At 38.2% G+C, this 24602-nt stretch overlaps 1 protein-coding gene across 3 annotated transcripts in view; it reads right to left on the minus strand.

Moving 5' to 3' along the window:
• XKR4 (XK related 4) overlaps nucleotides 1–24602 on the minus strand; it is a 417152-nt gene that overhangs the window by 148371 nt on the left and 244179 nt on the right. For all 3 annotated transcript variants that reach the window (XR_011493201.1, XR_011493202.1, XM_044744188.2), the window contains exon 2: nucleotides 18562–18761. Coding sequence is in view for 1 of the 3 variants with exons in the window: in XM_044744188.2 (XP_044600123.2) it covers nucleotides 18562–18761 (200 nt within the window). In the remaining 2 variants the exon portion in view is untranslated. The remainder of the gene's footprint in view (nucleotides 1–18561; nucleotides 18762–24602) is intronic.

Here is a 24602-nt window from a genome sequence, read left to right on the forward strand (position 1 = left end):
CAGCAGCCCAAATCTATCTATTCTCATTTGACATACAAATCCAAATGAGTGTGAGTGAACACCAGTGCCTGGCAAATTTGCTACAGTGCCCCAGAGCACATTTGTGATAATCACATCCCCTGTCTGTGCTCTGAGAAATTAAGTAGGAATCGGCAGCCATCACAGGACTTGGCCCACAGTAGGCACTCTATTAACACTTGTGGAAAGAATAAGGAAAGAGGATGTTTCTGTCTTCTTGAGTTTGCAAGCCGAAAGGAATCATTTCCTTGAAACCCAATTGGTATGGTGATTACCCCAGCCCTGAAAAACATAGTTATTTCTTGGTAATTTTGGGGAAAATATGAAGCAACCAATAGCATTCAATGGACATGAAATAATTAGATGCCTCTCGAATTCAGTATATTGCTATTTTACATTCAGAGAAGCTCTGAATGACAAGATGAATTGACAGGCAGAGGGAGAAGTGGGGAGTGTTGGCACGAGATGGGACCTCTGATTCCCACACTGTAGGCTTCATCACTGACTTCATATAATCTTGCCCTATAAAGAATCCCAAAAATTCTACTCAATGAATAGTAGAGTGATTTAAAGGGGCTGACCTGGGGTAAGAGAGTAACTTACTCTGCTAGTCAAATTGGGGTGGATGGTAACCGTAGGATTTTTTGTTTTTGCACAAGGAAAAGATGGTATTTCCCCAACATGATCAATTCAGCAATATTGTATTCCATGCGATAAGCATAGAGTTGGATAGTTTTCAAGCTGGAAGGGAATATAATGACCATGTAGCATGTTTATTTTACAGATGAGAAAACTGAGTCCCAGCCAATGTGATATATAATCACTTAGCTAGTTAGTAGTAGAGTCAAGACTTGAATGCACTACCCCAGGTCCATCTACTTGCCATGTTCTATCCTCTCTCTCTTTATCTCTTTAAGTAAATTTTTATTGTGAGTGCATTCAGTGCCTATGTAGAGTTCCCAGAGGAACAATAAAATACCCTTCAAGTTAAGAAACTGAATATTACTGATGTCTGTGAAATCCCTTCCTCCCTCCTCCTCATCCCCATGGGCAACCATTTTCCTGATTTCAAGTTAATCATTCTCTTGTTTTCCTCCATAGCAGGCTACCTCTCTTGATTTGTAATATTTCTTTTATTATGTGAACCAAATGCACAGATGTTCCCCGAAGCACAATGGATATTTTATAGCTCTAATATAAGATCAGAATTTTAAGGCCATGAAAATAGCCAATTAGGCTTCCAGATCAATCTTGCACTTGCACCCCATTAGTCAACGACTCTCTCTCTTTGGCTCTGAGATGACACCGCAGCTTCTGACCATTAAGAACTCACTTCTTGGCATTTCCACATCCTTTGATAATGTAAATGTATAAGAATAATGAGCTCCTTTGGGGGATTCTTTGTTTCTCTAAACTAGTTGCACTATTTTGTATCCTACTTATTTTAATGTACTATTGTTTCAAAACCAAAAAACAACAACAGCAAAACCAGACCTCGTCTCTCTCCAAGCACTAACACTGCTTACGGAGACAAACAAAAACAGTTACACTTAAATGTTGTCAGTTTTAATTTCTATACCCTGATGAAGACAAAATCTGATTGGTACCATGGCAACATGTTTCCTTGAGCATCGAGCAGGTATTACTTGCACACAATCTTGCACAAAAATTCTCTTTACAAGTGTTAGGAGAGGTGTGATCTTCTCCTAGAACTCACTAAATTAAGAAAGGCTGAAGAAAATCTAATTAGTGTTTCCAGAAGTGCCTTTCTGGGGTCTGATAAGAGCAGATTACTGTTTCATATATTTTTGCCGTATCCATGAGGTGCAGGTGCAGCATGTAGATGTCCCTATAAGCATCAAGTAAGTGAAAAATTAAGGCAACATCAAGCCAGGAAGGCAAAATAAACTCACAGAGTTCTGGTGGGTTTTTTCTTTTTTGACTTTTGATAAAATAGGTTGTTGAGTTTTCCCCGTTTTCTTCCTTTCTTCTTTCCTTGAGGGAAAAAGCAGTGATGTATTCATAATTCCCCGAGTTTATTTGGTGGGACCGTTTTGGTGGTAAGGTTAATACCTTGGTTATAAATGGTCTGCTTTTTGTTGTCTGTACTGACTCATCAGAGTTAAATACTCCCCATGGAAGAGGGCACTTCTTGAGTACCTGCCATATACCCGATATGATACAGGGCATTTGCCCCTCACATTGTCTCAGGAAATTCTTCCACATGCCTGCCCTATGAAGTAGGGTCTACTTCCCTACTCCTCTGATGAAGAAACAGATGCAGAGAGCTAGCGAAATGTGGCATAGGTCAAAATTATTAAGTGGTGAAGCCAAGATTCATAACAAAGTTTTTTGATTCTGAACATTCTCTCCATTGTGCTCCTTTAGGAGGCAGCCTACATCTCTCTCTCTCTCATTCTCTGGGTAGTGGTGGAGGTGGGGGGCAAGTGCCATTGTCATTAGGCATTATGACTTCCAAACATTGTGTTATAGTTTGAGAAGTAGTCTGTACCTGTAACCTCAGATACGTTTGTTTTTCTGTGTGTGTGTGTGTGAGAAAGAGAGAGAGAGAGAGAGAGAGAGAGGGAGAGAGAGAGAGTTGGAGACAGAGAGAGACAGAGACAGAGAGTCAGAGACCAAGACAGAGGGAGACAGAGATAAGGGTGAAAGATGAGAAACTGGAAAGAAATATAATCACTTGTGATGATTCATTTATTGGACTAATGCTGTTCACTGAACTCAGACTGCCGCTAAAATCAAGAAGATATGGCAGGGAAGGAAATAAAAGGGGTACAGATCAGGAAAGAAGAAATAAAACTATCTTTATTCACAGATAACATGGTTGTCTACATAGAAAATCTGAAAGAATCAAGAAAAAACTCCTGGATCTAATAAGTGATTATAGAAAGGTTGCAGGATACAAGGTTAATATAGAAACTCAATCACTTCCTTATAAACCAGCAATGAACAAGTGGGATTTGAAATTAAAAACACAATACCATTTACATTAGCACTCCCAAAAATGAAACACTAGGTATAAATCTAACAAAATATGTACAAGACCCATATGGGGAAAATTATAAAACTCTGATGAAAAATCAAAGAACTAAATAAATGCAGAGATATTCCATGTTCTTGGATAGGAAGACTCAATATTGCCAAGATGTCAATTCTTCCCAGCTTGATCTATAGATTCAATGCAATCTCAATCAAAATCCCAGAAACTAATTTGGTGAATATCGATAAACTAATTCTAAAGTTTATATGGAGAGACAAAAGACCCAGGATAGCCAATATACTAAGGAAGGAGAAAATCAAAGTTGGAGGACGGACACTACCAAACTTCCAGACTTACTATAAAGCTACAGCAATCAAGACAATGTGGTATTGGTGAAAAGTTGACATAGAGATCAATGGTACAAATAGAGAGTCCAGAAACAGACCTACATGAATATAATCAACTGATCTTTGAGAGAGGAGCAGAGGCAATGAAGAAAAGATAGCCTTTCCAACAAACGGTGCTGTAAAAATTGGATAGCCACATGCAAAAAAAAAAAAAGAAGAAGAATCTAGACACAGACTTTATAACTTACACAAAAATTAACTGAAAATGGATCACAGACCTAAATGTAAAATGCAAAACTATAAAACTCCTAGAAGATAACATAGGAGAAAATTTAGGTGATCTTGGGTAGGGCAATGACTTTTTAGATGAAACACTAAAGGCATGATCCATGAAAGAAATAATGGATAAGCTGGACTTCATTAAAATGAAAAACTTCTGCTCTGTGAAAAACATTGTCAAGAGGACAAAATGACAAGCCACAGACCAGGAGAAAATATTTTCAAAATACATATCTGATAAAGGACTATCATCCAAAATATACAAAGAACTCTTAAAACTCAACAATAAGAAAATAAACAACCGAACTAAAAATGGGCCCAAGACCTTAACAGATACCTCGCCAAAGAAGATAGACAGATGGTAACAAGCATACGAAAAGATGTTCCACAGCATGTGTCATCAAGGAAATGCAAATTAAAACAACAATGCAATACTACTACACACTTATTAGAAATCCCAAATCCAAAACAACAACAACATCAAATGCTGGTGAGGAACTTTAATTCATTGCTGGTGGGAATGCAAAATGGTACAGCCACCCTGGAGGACAGTTTGGTGGTTTCTTACAAAACTAAACATCCTCTTACCATATAATCCAGCTACTGCATCCCTTAGTATTTACCCAAGGGAACTGAAAAGTTATGTCCACATAAAAACCTGCACATGGACATTTATAGCAGCTTTATTCATAATTGCCAAAACTTGGGAGCAACCAAGATGTCATTCAGGAGGTGAATGGATAAATAAACTGTGGTATATCCAGGCAATGGGATATTATTCAGTGCTAAAAGCAATGAGCTATCAAGGCATGAAAAGACATTGAGGAACCTTAAATGTATATGACTAAGTGAAAGAAGCCAATCTGAAAAGGCTACATACTGTAGAATTCCAACTATATGACATCTGGGAAAGGCAAAACTATGGAGACAGTAAAAAGATCAGTGTTTGCCAGGGGTTGGGGGAGGGAGAGATGAATAGAGGGAGCACAGAGGATTTTTAGGGCAGTGAAAATACTCCGTATGATATTATAATGATGGATACATGTCATTATACATTTCTCCAAACCCATAGAATGTACAGCACCAAGAGTAAACCTTAGGTGACTATGGACTTTGGATGATTGTGATGTGTCAGTGTAGATTGATCCATGGTAACAAATGTACCACTTTAGTGGAGGATGTTGATAAGAGGGGAGGCTGTGCATGTATGGGGGCAGAAGGTATAGAGGAAATCTCTGTACATTTCCCTCAATTTTGCTGTGAATCTAAAACTGCTCTAGAAAATAAAGTGTATTAAGAAAATGACGAAGACATCACCACCAATTTTAGGAGTCCTATACTTTCCTAGGACTGTAGAAAATATCTCAACACTTAGGATGTGAAGGCTAACGAGTTTGTGGGAAAAAGGTTAGTTTTGATGTCTAACGGAGTCAAGATGATGTGCTTAGAAAATTTAAAGAAAATGCTTAACTTTTCACCCACCCATAAATGTATATCCTTTCAAAAGAATCAAGGCTAAAAGTATTTCGTGCCAAAAGTATAGGTCAGTGGACAGAGCAAAGCCTAAGTGGAATTTGCTGGAAGATTTCTGAGGTTTCAAAACCCTCTGGGACAACTCTGAGTTTAAGAGACTAGAGCACAATAAACGCAGTCGGCATTGGCTCTGGAGGGCATGAGAAACGTAAGGCCAGACACAGAACTCTTGGGGGAGAGCAAGCTAACATTTAGCTTCAAGGTTTGGTAAAATGAGTTCAAACTGGTTGACATCCATTGAAAAAAGAAATAAACTGTGAATGATGAAGCCTCATTTCATAGTAAATTTAGAAACATGCTGAGGATGCTCTTCCGCTTCCATTTGCGACAGGAAGGACAGAAGTAAGAAAACGACACAGGTGGACTACTGAGCAGCCTCCTGCCAGACAGAAGGTTTAGGTTCTTTACATCGTTCATTTTATTTCATTCTAACACAACACTGCAATTTAGACTGTTAAATTATCTTCCAGTCAGAGAAGCTAATGCTCAGGGTGGGTAAGTAACACACTCAAGGCTACAAGGTGAGTGAAAATATAAAAGATCATTTGTGACAGAATTTCTCCACATTGAGCTCCTTTACCGAGAGATGGAGCCTGGAATCTTGGGCTGTGGTACTAGCTCCATCTGTTACTAGTGGTGTCAACTTTGTCAACTCACACTAACCTTTGTTAACTACTAGGGTAGTGGGGCAGAAGCTGGATTAGAGAAAGATCTTGCTTTTGCTCTGCTTCTCAAGTCTACCCTTTAATGGTTCCTTCACCACAGTCTTAGGTTTATGTCACTATCCTGCAATTTGTGTTCTTAGCCACTTCACAAATTTTATTCTCCCCTTATATGCAGTCTAGAAATTCTACCATTGCTACCACTGTTTCTTCTCTTCTGATTTGCATTCTTTACTTCTTTCCCATGCTTTGCACTGAAATGTTCTTGTGTGTGTCACAGTGATGTCATAAGTGTAGAATTTAACAGACTGTTCGGTTCTCATCTTGACAGGCCTCTCATGGGCATTTCCTTTGAAACACCTGCCTTGCCTACCATATCACTGTGCTCTTCTGACCTTCCCACCTCTCTCTTACTTCCTTCTGCCTCACTGACTCTTCTCCCATTCCAGACTCTTAAAAGGTGCTGCCTCCCAGGGTTTTGTTCTTGGCCTCCATTGATCTCTTTCTAGGTGATTTCTTCTATTTTTACTGCTTGAACTTTCAACTTAGCTCAAGCGAGAGTGCTTATGAAAACTTCCCCATCCTTTCCAGGTGGAGTGTATCACTTTATTCTTCAGGTCCACTCTCCTCTGGGTCTACTCCTATTACAGTACCCATGGTAGGCTTTGCGCTTAGTTGTTCATTTGTTGTTCATCATTACCAGGCTGGAAGCTCTGCAGGGGTAAATGGTCTTCGTTATCTTCATGTTTCTAGTATCCAAATCAGTGCCTCTCATGGATAGGTACTCAATAAATTTTATTTAGTAAATAATGTAATAATTAATGAAGATTTCCCTCACGTCCTAATTAAGACACTGCAGCCTACTGTTGAGAGATGGGTTGCTGGACCTTAAGAACAAAGAGTGATTTTTCAGGACCCTCAAGCTTCAGGATCAAGTTCATGTTATTCTGCTTCTGTTTCCTGGAGTTGACAGCGTTACAACACACGTGCCTCGTGCTCTGACTTTCTCCTCAGGGCTCAGCACATCTGTCTCCCAAGAATTTCTACACTCAAAATCATTTCACTCATTTTTTAAAGTCCAATACTCCCTCTTTCATGAAATTCCCTAGCATCCTTGGATTTGAAATAAACATCTCCTTGGGTGTTCATAAAATATTTCAAAAATGCAATTTAATTTAAATGGTTTTTGTAGCTGCTTCACTTTTCTATGTTGACTTTTTAAATTTGTGATTTTTTAATATCTGCTTATTTATTTACTCAGTCATTTATTCTAAAAGTCTATATTAAAAATATTTGTTTCTTTCCTGTCTACATCATAGGAGATGTGTTTTAGATTTTTAAAATTTGAATTTTAACTCAATGTTTTAACTAACAAAAATCTGGAAGTGGCTGCCTTCACAGAAGGTTGCTCACTGGAAATTCTCACATTTCAACTCTACACTGGAGACCTTCATTTCCTATAGAATTGTCCAAGTGTTTCAATTGATAATATCATGGATGTTTACAAAGTTTTGGAGTTTTGGAGTCTCGTTAGTCTCACAGACTCTCTGACTTTTTCTACAGCTGAGTGGAAAGCTGTGGAAATTTAGGATCACAGTGAAAGTGCTGACAAAACCTTAGGCAGGCAGCACTCAGCAGGCCCTGTCCTTGTGCAATCAGTGGCTCATTGTGAGCTTTGAGGAGTGAATCTCCATGTGGTTTTGTACTAAGGAACGTTTACATACCAATTGAATCCGTTGCTCCTTTTTCCTCCTGCTTGCATCTGGCTTGACTGTACGCAGAGCTCTGGATCTCTATTGCATATATATATATATACACATGCTCCTATGCATGAGCAGTACATTTTTTAAAAGAAGCCTTTCTTGAATCATTCAACAGGAAATGATCCCAGTTCTTTATTCCCTCTAAGTCATCAAGAAAATATTAGCTTACATGTCTAAGGAATTCTTTAAAACTCAGTGTACATAAAGTGTACACTGGAATGTACACTTTATGACGGCAAAAGTTTGTCTATAGAGAAGAGGTTTGATAGTGAAAACTGTTTGAGTGGTTGTGGGAGCTTCCCTCATCCACCACCCCCCACCCCCAATCAGAATTGGGTTAGAAAATCCTGCTCATGTAACTGTCTATAGCTTCCTAGAAAAAAGGCTATTTGGGAAAATGCCGTAGTAAACCACTTTTGAATTTTTTATTAAGCTGACCTCACCTTGTCCCTGCTCAGAGAGCATTTTGATTAGTATTCATAGCAGTTATTTTTAGTGTTTATAAATAATAATTATAGTGAGGGGGAGCAGAACATGTGACCCCAAAATGTGCCACTTTGGCACGTGGATCATTTTGAGCTGAAGGCAATCAAGACCCAGCAGACTCAAGAAAAACTTTTACCTCTCTCTTAGCTACTTAAAAAAATTTAGATAGAGGGCCTGGCCCAGAAAGAGAGCTATTACCAGAGATAATTTTTTATCTGAGAGGCCTATCTGTATGGCAGGGCAAACATCTAATTATCAAACATCTGCTTTTCATATTGTCCTGTGAATTAACCCCCTCCCCTTTGAAGTCCCAGGCCCTTATACCATTCCTTAACTCAGGATGGTATATAAGGCTCAATTGCCTGACTTGCCCTTGAGTCCCATATCTTTGGGGCTCCTGTACATATGAAATTAAATTTGTTTTCCTCCTATTAATCTGTCTGATGTCAATTCAAATAACAGACCAGCCAAAAGAACCTAGAAGGGTGGGAAAATTTTTTTCTCCCCTACATACAGTATGTTGATATTCAGTCAAAGTAAATATCTGCTCTAAGTTTGGGCTAAAGGTCAGGTAAATGGAAAATAAATGTGGGCTTTTGCTTCCTTGAAGGTATGAAGTGCTGAAACTACTGAAATTTGGGGAGGTTGGAGGTTGGCAAACAAAGAAGCATGAGAAAGGCAGAGGACAGTGAGTGTCTGGGAACACTCTTCACTGCAGATAGCCCTTTATTTATGTTGGCCTCTCTCTTCCAAACAGCGTTGTACTGACCACTCTGCACCTTTTCACCAGGTCTCTTCTTTCATACATAGCTGTGCGTGTACAATTAATCACATCATCTCTTCACCCCCACGCATAACCTAGTGTATCACCCTATGCCTGAACATGCTTCTGCGCTCACTAACATCTCACGTGGAAGGAGAGAGAGGGAGAAAGAAGGAATACTGAGTGAAAAGTTCCAAGATTTGTGCTTGATTATTGGAGATAATTAAGTAGAATCTAAAAATAGTCAGGCTCTTATTTCATATTATGCTCAAAATGATTCAAATTCAAAACTATTCGCAGCTGTGCTGAGGGCTGATACACCATACAGAGCTGATTTCAAGCACTTGAATCAATGATAAAAAATGAAGCTTCTCTCTGTTCTTCTAAGTATAAATTGGGGTGGTACCATGACTCAGAGGCTATTGAATGTGAAATAAAGAGATCAATAATATCATTACCCCCGGACACTCATCATTTATTCTGCTAATACTTTTCAATAGAGTGGAGCAATGTGGCCAAACCATCACATCAGTTCTGTAAGTCTCTCCTTATAACATTGTTGATGGTGGTGTCTGTAAAACTCAACTCCATATATATATATTGATTAAGCAGACTGGTGATTTGCTATTTTATTGATTTACAAACTGATAATCCAAAGTAGTGAACAACGCGAAAAGAAAAGTAATAAATACAGGAAAATAAGTTGTGCTTCTTTTAAAGCATACATGCAGGGCTTCACCCTGCTACTAGAGAGATCTTTCAAGTGTGAGGAATAAATCTAATTATGTGCTATAAAATAACACCCACAATCCCATTGCTTTGAGGAGACTATTAACACCAGTACTGCTGAGCAGACATGGGCGTGGACCAAACTAATGACCTCCCCCTTCTGTTTTTTTCATGTTGCTGTATTTTCTTTATACAACATGATAAAATGTTAGGCATCATTTGTGACCCAGCTCAAAGGCCCCCTTTTTCATGGAAACTTCCCTGTTTCTTCCAACATTCTCTGATATCTCCTCTTTCAAATGAGGATAGCACAGCATTTCTATATCCTCTGTATCTTTTTCCATAAGAGATCACTCTGTGCCACCAAAGGGCTGTAACATGGCCACCGATAGGACATAGCACATTGAGTTATAATAATTTTTTGGTCTTCTTTTCCATTAGATTGAATTCTTTGAGAGCAGGGGCTATGCCATTTGTTTTGTATCAATCACACCTAGCATAGGGCTTTGTCACATAGCAGGAATTCGTTCTTCTTTTTATTCAACAAATATCCATTGATTGCCTACTATGTGCCAAGTGTGGTGGTTCCACGCTGCCAGGAAGGATGTCTAATAGTCTTTGAGTGTTAAAGTCATCACTGGCATCACCCTTGTTTGTGCAGCCTCTACTGAATTTGTCCAACCTGGAAGGGAGGACATGTTGTCTTTGTTTTATCCCTGGCAGGGCTTTGCACTAAATGCTATTAGATAAATTTAGCATATTCATAAAGTTGAAAGAAATCACAAACTGTTCAATGTAGAGGCTACTGTTTCATAATTTTTGTATGGTTTAGCTTTTTACAAGTTTTCTTTGGTCAGATTTTTGTCAATAGTTTTGAGGAACTTATGTCCGCTTTCCTTACAATTTTGGTTCAAATCAAAAGTCTCTGATGAAGCTTTTCTTGAAGTTTTGTTTCATCAATAATGAACTGCAGCTGCTTAATAAAATAGATTTAATAAAGTTTATAAAAGTGGATACAACGAAGTAACAAGGGAAGAAATTAGGACACTTCTTGGAATTAAGCCCTTCATATTTACATGGGCACTATTGAGAGCTCTTTCCCAAGTCTTAGGACATTTGCCCCATTCTTAGTCCTGGTCACATTTGTTGTCCTCACTGACTTTTTGTGCATTTGGATCAGAAACTTGAGACATTGTGCTATTCTTCTTAAGAAATGTACTTTAAAATTGCCAATTTGACATAATGTATCAAAAGCCTTCAAATCCTGCTTGTCCTTGAATCTAGCAATTTCATTTTTGGGTACTTATCTTTGAGAAATAATTAAGGCTATCTGCAAAGGTTTAGTTCTCAATGTGTTTATCATAGGATTATTTATTATAGCAAATATAGATAATAACTTAGGATTTCAAAAACAGGGACTTAATGGAAAAGAAAGAGATAATCCATATGTTGTTATATGAAGCAGTCCTTAGAAATGATATGGAATTACATATATTGTCACAGATGTATGCTCATGATGTGTTGTCAAAAAAAGGAGGTTACAAAATAGCATCCATATTTTAATGTAATAAATATTAAAACATGAAAGAAGTCTGTAAAGATAAGCAGTAAAATATAATCACTAATTATTTCTTAGTGGCAGGATTTTTATTATTTCTGAGTGGTAGGAAGGTAATTTTTATTTTCTCCTTTGTGCATAATTGTGTTTTCTATTTTATATTTAACAGCAGATGTAATAGAGAATAAAAAGTTGATATATCAAAAATTCCAAATATGTAGAAATTGTAAAAATACAGTATTTTTGGAAGAGCTTTTACCGTATCCATCTTATGATAATGAGCACCTCCCTGGTGAGATGGTGGACCCTGAGGTTGAATGCAGGGAAGTGATCAGAGAATCACGTGTCAGTGAGAGTGATGGGCTAGATGTCCTTTAAGGTCCCTTCCACCACAGAGTCTGTGAGTCCATCAGAACTGCCTCATAGGAACAATGGGCTCAAGTAGAGGCTGTTTGGCCCCTTAGACAGAGAGGGTGAGTTAAGTATGCTCTAAGAGCTCCTTTCATTCTATATCATCCCATCTAGAAAATGGAACAGCTCATTCTGGAATATACTCACATAAATTAGGTGTTTCTAAATATGTTTTGTCATGTTGTTTATAATGTCACATTATAAACTTTTTAAAAAAGGAAAGTTTTTTAGGATAAATTTTGCAGAGCTTCACACACCATCATGCACACAATAGACATTCGATAAATGTGTTAATTAACTAACAAAAATAACAACGAAGTAGACAGACCTAGAGGGACGCAGGACACAGTCCCACTCCCAGCCTGGCAGTCTCGCCTGTGCTGCTCCTCCCTGCAGAAATGCAGAGGTGGAGACAGGCATACGCAGAGACAAGGGATCTGGCGGAGGAAGGACCTGGGCCTGGGGGTTGCTGGGTTCTTCTCTAGCCTGAGCCACTTAAAGGCAGCTGCGCACGGCTCTACCTGCTTTACTATGAAGTTGAGCACTTGAAATTCAATGATTTAGGTCTTGAAAGTCCTCATCAGAATATGACGAATGAGGTGTCTTTCACACTTCAAGGAGGTCTTAGTTACCCTGGTTAACTGGGGCAGAATTTGCTGCTGTTTGAGGACAACCCCTTAACTTCTGAATTTCCCAGTAGTCTCATGGGAGGCAAGACAGGAAAAGAATAATTAAAACTTCTTCCAGTCCCCTTTCCTCCCTTCCTTTCATGAAGTAGTCGGTATATACTGTTGGTAAAAGGGGCAACACATTAGGATTTTGGATATGAAAAATCAGAATCGAAGTTGGTTTAGGTGTTTTTACCCTGTTCAGCAAAGCTTTCCTGGGCACATGGCCTGTGGGAGAGCATTGGTTCCTAATTCAATCAGCACATCACAGCTAAATACACTGAGAGTGTAAAGTGAGATTTTCCAGTAATGACAAGTAAAGATGGAGATTGGAAATGAAGAACTGAAGCCATCTGGAAAAAGTGGAAACAATTGGGTTAGTAGATTGGGAACCACTTGCATCAAGTGAAGTCTCGATTTCTTTTGTTTTACTTAGATGGTCCCTTACAAGGAAGCATTGTTTCTGCATGATGGCTCCACTGCATGAGCATGTACACCTGGCTGTCAGAGCAGGCAGCCTGGGCTGTGGTTTATATACATTCATTGTGAAGGTTATGTGGTGTGCCATGATCCTGCACAGCATTTCCTAGGCTGCTCCATGGAGCACACATGGAATGTGGCAGTGAGCCGTGCTATGTTCCTTGGGAAGGCCTGTGGAGAGTTCTTTGTATGTGAACCACTATCTTCTCTGCCAACTATGGGAAGCTAGGTCTGCACAACCCAAACTGAGCGTTCAGAAATCACACTCACCAAACTAAGTGATTTTAGAGACCTTCTAGCCCAGCCCACTCATTTTACTGTTTCTCCAGATCATCCAAAATGTTGGGTAGGGTAATTTCTGTCTACAGAAGGTAGACAGTTTACCTTCTACCTTTGCTGGCACGATTTAGATAGAATCAAAAGTCTAGGATGAGTTTGAGATGTTGAAAATAGAACTGACAGGCCCTGGACCACATCTTACATCTTTAACACTGAGAGCAGTGTCCTCTACATGGAGACTAATAGGAATGCCATTGCCCATCTCTGCTTACTGGGCAGTCTTTCTTCCTCCCTCTCTCCCTCCATCCCTCTTTCCTTCCTGCCTTTCTCTCTCTCTCTTCTGGTGGGGATATGGGATTGGATTCGAAAATCATAACAAGTGTAAACAGTGAACTCTCTACAGGGTGCTGTACTATGCACCGTCTTATCTACCAGCTGACATCTTGGCTATGCGTGTGCAGCTGGAACTCCTTGAGTATTTCTCATATTCCAGAGATGGATGTTCCTAGGGAAATTCCAGATCCAATGCAGAGCAGCAGTCATGTCTAAGGCGACAGTGTGGAGTGAAAAGAACTGGATGTTCACATTTAGGTTTCCACTCTGCTCTGATTCCTGGTCTCAGAACAGGAGCCAAACTGTCCTTCTGGGGACAGTACAGACTGAGAAACACTTAGGTTCTGCTTAAACAGTTCTCCATTGGGCCTGTCAGCCTCCAGCACAGTGAGGTATCTCTGACTTAATTATTCACTAAGAAAGCAGAGTTGAGAAAGGATTTTCACAGCTATTGGTGTTTTAGGGCTACACCAACTTCCATAAGGAGAACACAATTTTTAGTTTTAAATATTTTAAAATGTCATATTTCTTGTCTGATTTTCTTATTTTTTTTAAAAGAATGTCCTTCAGAGAGTAATAGATGGTTGAAATTCTGTTAAAAAAGCAATTTTCTTTCTATCCTAAAAAAATAGTAATTTTAGACATAGTCCCATATGGAAATGACTTGCAAACTTAGGACCACTCTCTACCTGCTAAATAAGAATATTTTAAAGATTTTAATTCAGAGCTATTTGCAAATGCTTCACAGGTTTCCTGCACGTTGATTATGTACATTCATAGCAGAAACTTGCATTTTTAAATATAAATCCTAAGAATCTTTTACCATAAATATGTAGAAATATATGTCAAACTAGGTTTCTTTATCACATTTATTTTTCTTTTCCTAGAGCAGAAAAGCTCTGTTCTTGTAATTCACATGAATTTAATTTATAAGCTGGTTCATTTGTAAGTGGGATCATCTGTCAGCAGGGGCTTGTATGTAGAAGCTGTCTCTGAAGATAGGTTTCTCTTCAAAATGCAAAAGGATTTAGACAGGGTTGTCTGAGCTGATCTTTATTTGCTGGAGGTTTTGTTGCTGTTGTTGATTACTGTCAGGTACTTCCACTCTTTGGTCTTTCAACACAACCTTCCGCCCACCTCCCTTGTTAAAAAATGGCAACAATAAGAACAATGCCATTTATAATTGTGTCAAAAAGAATAAAATAACTAAGAATAAATTTAACCAAGGAGGTGAAAGACCTGGACTCTGAAAGCTATAAAACATTGATGAAAGAAACTGAAGATGACACAAATAAATGGAAAGAGATACTGTGTTCATGGATTGGAAGAATTAATATTGTTAAAATATCCACACTACCCAAAGCAATCTACAGATTCAATGCAATCCCCATCAAAATACCAATGGCATTTTTCACACAACTAGAACAAAGAATGCTCAAATTTGTATGGAACCACAAAAGACCCCCCAATAGCCAAAGCAATCTTAAGATAGAAGAACAAAGCTGAAGCCATCATGTTCCCTGATTTGAAACTATGCTACAAAGCTGTAGTAGTCAAAACAGTATGGTACTGACACAAAAACAGACATATAGATCAATGGAACAGAATAGAGGGCCCAGAAATAAACCCATGCATACACGATCAATTAATCTTCGAGAAAGGAGGCAAGAGTATACAGTAGGGAAAAGACAATCTCTTTAATAATTGATGTTGGGGAAAATTCACCGTTATGTGCAAAAGAATGAAACTGGACCGCTATCTTACACCATATACAAAAATAAATTCAAAATGGATTAAAGACCTGAATGTAAGACCTAAAACCATGAAACTCCTAGAAGAAAACATAGGCAGCCAGCTCTTTGACATCAGTCTTAGCAATATTTTTTTTTCCCAGGCTCCTTAGGCAAGGGCAACAAAAGCAAAAATAAACAAATGGGACATACGCCAAACCAAAAAGCTTTTGAACAGTGAAGGAAACCACCAATACAACAAAAAGGCAACCTACTGAATGGGAGAAGATATTTACAAATCGTACATTCAATAAGGGGTTAATGTCCAAAATATTTAAAGAACTTATACAACTCAATATCACAAAAACAAACAACTCGATTAAAAAATGGACAGAGGACTTAAATAGACATTTTTCTAAAGAAGATATACAGATGGCCAATAGGCACGTGAAAAGATGCTCAACATCACAAATCATCAGGGAAAACGCAAATCAAAACCACAATGAGAAGCCATCTCACATCTATCAGAATGGCTATTATCAAAAAGGCAAAAAATAACCAGTGGTAGTGAGGATGTGGAGCAAGGGAACCCTCGTGCGCTGTTGGTGGGAATGTAAACTGGTGCAGCCACTACGGAAAATAGTATGGAGGTTGCCCAAAAAATTAAAAATAAAACTACCATATAATCCAGCAGTTCTACTTCTGGGTATTTATCCAAAGAAAATGAAAACACTAATTCAAAGCGATATATGCACCTCTACTTTCATTGCAGCATTATTTACAATAGCCAAGATACGGAATCAACCTAAGTGTGCATTGGTAGGTGAATGGATAAAGAAGATGTGGTGTATATATACAGTGGAATATTACTCAACCATAAAAAAGAATGACAACTTGCCATTTGTGGCAACATAGATGGACTGTAGAGGGTATTATAAGTGCAATGAGTCAGACAGAGAAAGACAAATACTGTATGACTTCACTCATATGTGTAAACTAAAAATCAAAACAAACAAACAAATGAAATAAAGCAGAAACAGACTCATAGATATAGGAAAAAAATTGGTGGTTACCAGAGGAGGGAAGGGTTTGGGGGCGGGCAAAATAGGTGAGGGGATTAAGAGGTACAAACTTCCAGGTATAAAATTAATAAGTTATGGGATGTAATGTACAGCATAGGGAATATAGTCAATAACATCATACTAACTTTGTATGGTGATAGATGATAACTAGACATTCTGGTGATCATTTCATAATACGTACAAATATTGAATCACTATGATGTACACCTGAAACTAATAGTATATTGTATGTCAATTATATTTCAATTTAAAAAAAAAAGATCAACCTAGCAGTTTTATTGCTCATCTTGCGCTCAATGGCTTGCACTGATTGTAGTGATCTTTGGATCAATCTGTCTTTTGACGAATTTAGGAGTAATACAGAACATATTTTCCCTCTGGCTTTCTGATTTTGACAGCAAGTTTTGCCTTGGCCAACAACAAGGTCTGGCTCCCAAAGTCTGAAGTAAACCTCATGTAAATGTGTTGAGCTTAGCAGATAAAGTGGGGACACCAGGTGTCACGGAAGAGCAACAACTCTAAAAAACACAAATTCTGATTCCTATGTTGAGGATGAGTAACTTGATAAAGACTAAGTATTGCCTTTTCTCTCTCTCTTTTTTTTCCATTAAACTCTACATAAACCTCTCCAACTGAAAAGGTGATGTCATTTTCTTAGACCCTCTCTTGCCTTTCCTCCTCTTTCTCCATTATCTTTAGGATAAAAACGTCTCTATGACTTTCTAAATCTTTTAGAAAACTAGTAGGGACTCTTAGTAATCTCAGACCACAGGAAGGTGGCTTGCAACCGTCCATCTTTGTGCTTGGGTTTCCCTTTTCTAGACGGTTCCCAGCTGTGTGACTGTACTAAGGAGTTGTCAAGTTGTTCTAGAGAATAGTACTAGATCTTTAGACAGAGATTTAGTTTGATGTTACCTTTTAATTTCATTTATATCCTTATTTACAGACCATTTCCTAACTTATACACCTGGCCCTATAAGCTTACTGGGCATTCATTGATGCAAAAATGGAATAGAGCTGTCAAAGAGTTTGGAGATCATCTAGTTTAGTTTGTGACCTTTACATTTGAGAAATCAAGATCCAGAGAGAGTAAGTGACTTGAACAAGGTCTCAGATCAAGGTAGTGAGATAATCAAAGCCAGAACCTCTGTGTGCAGCTTGTGGTCTTTCACTACTAAACGCAGTCATCCACAGCTAATTTTTATGCCTTGTCTTCTGCAAGCTTTTCTCTTCTGTTTCTGTGCTAACATCCCACTTCCTCTTTCTTCCAGTTTGCTTTCTAGCAGTTGAGAATCACACCACATGGATCTCTTTGACCCTTTTCTCAAACCTCTTGGCCCAAAGCTGTTCTAGTGTGGAGTCAGGGTTGGGCTAGGAATTCATAAATAAACAAGTCACTGGCTACCAGTGCACCCTCCATCTTTCTTTTCCATAATATACCCCCTCTCCCCCCAATTAAAGCACTCAGCCTAAGCTAGTGTGCTCCTCGTTATAGAAATTTGTAAGGACATTGTAGAGATTCCCCAGACCAACGAGATCAAGTCTCAAGTGAGAGCATGGCCCAGAACATGACAGTAACTTGTGGGTACATAGAGGAAGTCACAGCAAGACTCTGCTGAGAATGAAACAAAAGGAGCACATTACAATACGTTGACCATTTAACAACATCTATTTAGTTATAAGATTAACAAATTCCAGGAAACTCTCTATTTAGAAAATGAATACCTATCCATCATCCATCCACCCATTTATTCACCTGTCTACCCACTGATCTGTCTAATCTTCCTGCTTCTAGAAATGGTTTGAGCAGAAGGCCCTAAGGAAACATCTGGCAGATCTGTTATAACTGGAATAGTCTAAGTGATGAGATTATCAAACAAAAAACCAAAACACAAAAATATTAACCTGATCATCATAATAATTTTATAAAACAGTATATAAACAATATATTGTTATATATTGACATTTTTTCCATATGACCATCTTTTTGTTAAATATTAAGGTAATCCTTACCATTTCCTTTTAATCTCTCTCTGTTTCTTAATGTCAAAAGGAAGTGGTAGAGATTACCCTAATATTAAAAAATATATATAATTTCACAGAGAGAGCTATTGCTTTTTTCAAATTTTTGAAAATTGTTCTATCATATAAACTGGAAAACCTCAGTTGACTCTCTTTTCATATTGACCAAGAGTAAAATCATAAAGAATTTTTTCATACTCAGAGGGCAGATTGAAGGCAAAACAGAATTGCCTTTCTACAAGTTAGCCATGACAACTGATGGTGAAGAAGAAAATATGAATCATTCACAAATTCACATGTCAAACAGCAGACATATAACAGGGAGCACGGCAGCCTGCATCAACAAAGGGCATTAGAACAGTTCCTTGGATAGCCAGTCAATCTTTCCCCAAATTCAGAAACCAAATTGCAAGCCCTTACCTTGGAGGGCCTGTAAGCTATGAGTCTGTACGATAATGCAGAGCTGCAGGACCAGCTGTGGAGCACTTTCCAGAAAGGTGGCTAGCAAATGCAGCATACTCACATCTGCATACTCATACACCATTTTCCAGTAAAACCTCCATCTGTCATTCTCCCCACTCTGTCGACTTCGAATACCTAAGTATATTGTGTGGAAATATCTAGAAAGAAAACATGGAGAATAAGAAAGAGGTGAGTGATAATTTATAATTCAAACACCAGCATTGTTTTTCTTTTCTGTAAGCCACCATGCAAGCACATACAAGAAACAATTACCTTAGTGGCTTATAATTTAAGGCTCAAAGTTAATTGTTTAAGAGTACCCTTATTGTTAAATGTTCCCTTTGAGAAGTCATTGTAATTTTAGTCTTCACTAAAGTCGTCCATTGAATTGCAATATGAAGGGTAAGATGAGATATGTTACAAACGCAGGTATAGAAAGGATTTGCTGCTTTGAAAATCTACATACACTCTTTCTTGTCAGTTCCTCTATGTGCTCAACAGTATTGAGAGATGGATATCTCCTAGGGCATGATCACAATGCAAGTACTACAATGATGTACTGGTAAAGTACTACAGTGGATGTGCTTGTAAACCCTCCAGATGTCTTTTTAAAGACTTCTTGAAAATTTTAAACATATACCAAAGGAGAAAAAATATTGTATTAAAAACACAATAGTGTTCACCCAGATTAAGTAATTATTAATACATTGTCAATCTTTTTTCATTTATATTTCTACTTACTCCCTGTCACCAGATTATTTTAAAGCAAAACCCAGGCATTATATTATTTCATCTGTAAATATTTTATTAAAAATAATTTACAAACATAAACACAATACCATTATTACACTTACAAATAAAAATAATTTCTTAATATTTTATCAAATGCTCAGTGTTCATATTTTCCTGACTATCCTAAATTTTTTTACAGTTTATTTGAAACACAATCCAAACAAGGCCCACACATGATGATTATTGGATACGTATCATAAGGTCTCTTTTCACTATGGATTCTTCTTCCCTTTCTTTTCCGCCTTGAATATTACCCATTGTTTTGATTTTGGTGATTGTATTTGTGTGGTGTGGTTAACATCTCTGTCCTTTGTGTTCTCTTCAATTTGGTAGCTAGTGTTACAATTTTGGTCAGATTCAAGTTTGATCATTTTGAGCAGGTGATGTTCAGGACTTTCTTGAGGAAGCACTAATGTTCTCTTTTATGATATCATCTACTGAGGTTCACTTCCTAGATGCGCTCATTCATTAGAGGTTGCAAAATGGTGACGTTCCGAATCTATCACCCTTCTTTCTTTATTGGCTAGAATACTTCTCCAGCCTTTATGTCAAAGTCTCTACAGTATGGTTGGCTTTCTGAAGCTTATTCTCTAGTAGGTCCCTTAAGAAAGATGCATAAGGACAATATTCACTGAGTTCTTGCATATTTATAACAGTATGTGGTTATCAATCTTGCCTTGGGTGGGCATAATGTTCCTTTTACTCGGCAGACTCTAAAGTCTTACAATATTATATGTATATGTATATTTTTTTTTCTGAGGAAGATTCGCCCTGAGCTAACGTCTATTGCCAACATTCCTTTTCCCTGAGCTAACATCTGTTACCAATCTTCCTCTTTTTGTATGTGAGCCACTGCCACAGCATGGCCACTGACATATGGTGTAGGTACATACCGGGGAAGCAAACTGGGACTGCCAAAGCAGAGAGCATTGAACTTAACCACTAGGCCATGGGGGCTGGCCCTCACAATTTTTTAAAATTATTTTATTGAGGTCACATTAGTTTATAACATTGTGAAAATTTCAGTTATACAGTATTTTATTTTATTTTTTTAAATTATTTAAGTCTGAGTGATGTCAGCAACATGGCAGAATGAGCTGTTCCCTTTACCTCTCCCTCTTTGAACTGCAACTAAATCGACATTCCTTGATCAATGTTGGAAACCCACACAGCACAACAGGATGTCTGAGAGACTCACGCAGCTATACATCTGAAGGTGGATTGATTTGCCCTCCAGAAAGTGGTGGAGATAGGTGAGCACTCCCTGCCCTTTCCTGGCAGCCCTGTGCATGAGAATGAATGCTTCCCAGCCTGGCGAGAGCACTCCTAGTACTGCTGTGCCCCAAAAGTGGGAATATGCATGGGGTTGACTGTAGAAAGAGGCAGCAGCAGCACTTAATGCACTTGTGATCACTTTCCTGGCAGTGGAGGAGCACGCCACACCACTGCATCCCCAAGGAGTGGCTCAAGCTCAGTCACCACAAGGAAACCATGCCCACCAAGCACAGCACCCAGTGATACTGTAAGAAGAAGTGGTGGCAGATCTAGGCATTGGGGTGAGCACATTCCCAGCCCACGTGAGCACCCATAGTACTACTGCAGCCTGAAAGTGGGAATGCACCCTGCGGTGACTGTAGGAAGAGGTGGCAACAGCCTTAGCCCACTCATAATCACTTTTATGGTGGTGGTGGGGAGCCCACTGTACCACTGCAGCTGCAAGGAGTGGCCCTGGCTCAGTCCCTGTGAGGAAGCCCTGCCCACCAAGCACAGTCTAACTACACACATGCTCCAACACTCTCCAGGCCAGTGAAAGCACCCATAGTACCCCCACAACTTCCAGAAGATGGGATGGGGTCAGAAACTCAGCTCCTGCTTCTCCCCAGTGGTGGCTGGTGGAATCTGTGACATGATATTACCACAAATGCACTGACAAAAGATTAGCTCATCAAACACCATGAGAAACTACAAAAATGATTCATTCCAGAAGGAAAATGACAATTCTGCAGAAACCAACCCTGAAGGCACAGAAATTCACAATCTAAATGAAAGAAAATTCAAAATAGCTGTCATAAAGAAACTCAATGAGTCACAAGAAAAGTCAGAAAGATAGTTCAATGAATTCAGGAAGAAAATTAATGAGAAGAAAGAATACTTCACCAAAGAGATTGAAACTATTAAAAAATCCAAGCAGAAATTCTGGATATGAAAAACACAATTAATGAAATCAAAAATAATCTAGAATCATTTAAAAAAAATGGAACTGATGATATAGAGGAAAGAATTAGTGATTTAGAAGATTGAAATATAGAAATGTTACAGGTGGAGGAGGAGCGAGAACTAAGATTTTTAAAAAAATGAAGGAATTCTTCAGGAAATATTTGACTCAATTAGGAAAAGCAACATGAGGATTATAGATATCCCAGAGGAAGAAGAGAAAGAGAAAAGAGCAGGGAGCTTATTCAAAGAAATAATAGTGGAGAACTTCCCAAACCTGAGGAAGGAACCAGATTTACAAATACATAAAGCTAATAGAAGGTCTAATCACATCAACACTAAAAGAGCTTCTCCAAGGCATATAATAGTAAAACTGGCAAAGTCAATGACAAAGAAAAAATATTAAGGGCAGCAAGGCAAAAGAAAACAACCTATAAAGGAATCCCTATCAGGCTGTCAAGTGATTTCTTGGCAGAAACCTTACAGGCTAGGAGAGAATGGAATGATATATTCAAAATGCAGAAAGACAAAACTTTCAGCAAAAAATACTCTATCCAACAAAGCTATCCTTCAGATACAGTGGAGAAGTAAAAGCTTTCTCAGATAAACAAAAGCTGAGGGAGCTCATCACCACTACACCTCCCCTGCAAGAAAATTATTACATTATTAAATGATTAAAGATACCCTCATATTGGAAACAAAAGGAAAAGGTCTACAAAACTTTGAGCAAGGAGATAGACAGACAGACAAAATAAGAACATCGCAGCTCCTATCAGAACAGGAAAGCAAACACTCAATTATAACTTAAAAGACAAAGGGAAGGAAAGCATCAAAAGTAACTACAAACACTTCAACTTAGTCACAAACTCACAACACAAAACAGAACAACTTGTGACAACAATAACTCCGAAGGGGAACAGGAAAGGGATGGGCCCTGCTTAGGCTAATGGAGATAAGAGGCTATGAGGAAATGGACTATCTTGTCCATGAGAACTTTTTCTTTTTGAGGAAGATTAGCCCTGAGCTAACTGCTGCCAATCTTTCTCTTTTTGCTGAGGAAGACTGGCCCTGAGCTAACATCCGTGACCATCTTCCTCTACTTTATATGTGGGATGCCTACCACAGCATAGCGTGCCAAGCAGTGCCATGTCTGCACCTGGGATCTGAACTGGTGAACCCTGGGCCACTGAAGTGGAACATGTGCGCTTAACCACCGTGCCACTGGGCTGGTCCCCATCCATGAAAATTTTTATACAAACCTCACAGTAACCACTAAACAAAAAATTAGAGCAGAGCCACAATTCATAAAAAAAGAGAAAACTGGGAAAATTTCCACAAAAAACCACCGAAATGAAATGGCATTCAGAAATACAAAGGAAGAGAAACAAGAGCAACATAGAACCAAGGGAAAAACAAGAGATAAAATGGCAGTATGAAGCCATCATATACCAATAATCAGTCTAAATGTAAATGGATTGAAGTCACCAATCAAAAGACACAGTGTAGCTGGAGGGATTAAAAAACAAGACCCAACAGCATGCTGCCTTCAGGGAACACATCTCAGCTCTAAACAGAGACATAGGCCCAGAGTAAACGGATGGAAGATGATACTCCCAGCAAAGGGTAAACAAAAGAAAGCAGGTGTTACCATACTTAGACAAAGCAGATTTCAGGATAAAAAAGACAAGGAGAGACAAAGAAGGGAAGGATATAATGATAAAAGGAACATTCCACCAAGAGGACATAACACCTATGAATATACATGCACTTAACACAGGGGCACCAAAGTACATAAAGCAACTCTTAACAGACCTAAAGGGAGAAGTTAACAGCAACACAATAGTAGGGGACCTTAACACCTCACTTATATCAATGGACAGACAGAAAGTCAAAAAGGAGATAGTGGATTTAAATGAAACAGTTGAAAAGATGGACTTAGATGTATAGAGGGCTTTCCATCCAAAACCAGCAGAATATGCATTCTTCTCAAGTGCACATGTATTATTCTCAAAGATAGATCATATCTTGGGTAACAAAGCAAGCTTCAATAAATTTAAGAAGACTGAAATCATCTCAAGCAACTTTTCTGACTGCAATACTATGAAACTAGAAATCAACTACAAGAAAATAACTGGGAATGTCATAAATATGTGGAGAATAAACAACATGCTACTCAACAACCATTGGATCAATGAAAAAATGAAAGGAGAAATTAAAAATACCTGGAGACAAATGAAAATGAAAATACAACAGACCAACTCTTATGGGATGCAGCAAAAGCAGTTATAAGAGGGAAATTCACGGCAATACAGGCCCAGCTCAACAAACAAGAAAAACCTCAAATAAGGAGTCCTAAATTGCTCATAAGAGAACTAGAAAAAGAAGAAAAAACAAAGCCCAAAGTCATCAGAAGGAGGGTAATAATAAAAATTAGGGCAGAAAGAAATGAAATAGAGACTAAAAAAAGCAGTTGAAAGGATCAATGAAACTATGAGCTGTTTCTTTGAGAAGATAAACAAAATTGACAAAACCTTAGCCAGACTCACCAAGAAAAAAAGAGAGAAGGCTTGAATAAATAAACTTAGAAATGAAAGAGGAAAAATTACAATGGATACCACAGAAATACAAAGAATTATAAGAGAATACTACGAAAAACTATATGCCCACAATTGAATAACCTAAAAGGCACAGATAAATTCTTAGATTTTTACAACCTCTGAAAACTGAACCAAGAAGAAATAGAGAATCTGAATGGACCAATCACAAGTAAAGAGATTGAAACAGTAATCAAAATCCCCCAAAGAACAAAAGTCCAGGACCAGATGGCTTCTCTGGAGAATTTTTACAAACATTCAAAGAAGATTTAATACCTATCCTCCTCAAACTATCCCTAACTCATTCTAGAGGCCAACATTACCTTGAAACCAAAACCAGGAAAGAATGACACAAAGAAGGAAAATCACAGGCCAATATTGTTGATGAACATAGATGCA

This window comes from Equus asinus, chromosome 12, assembly GCF_041296235.1.
Source record: "Equus asinus isolate D_3611 breed Donkey chromosome 12, EquAss-T2T_v2, whole genome shotgun sequence".
Classification (NCBI taxonomy): domain Eukaryota; kingdom Metazoa; phylum Chordata; class Mammalia; order Perissodactyla; family Equidae; genus Equus; species Equus asinus.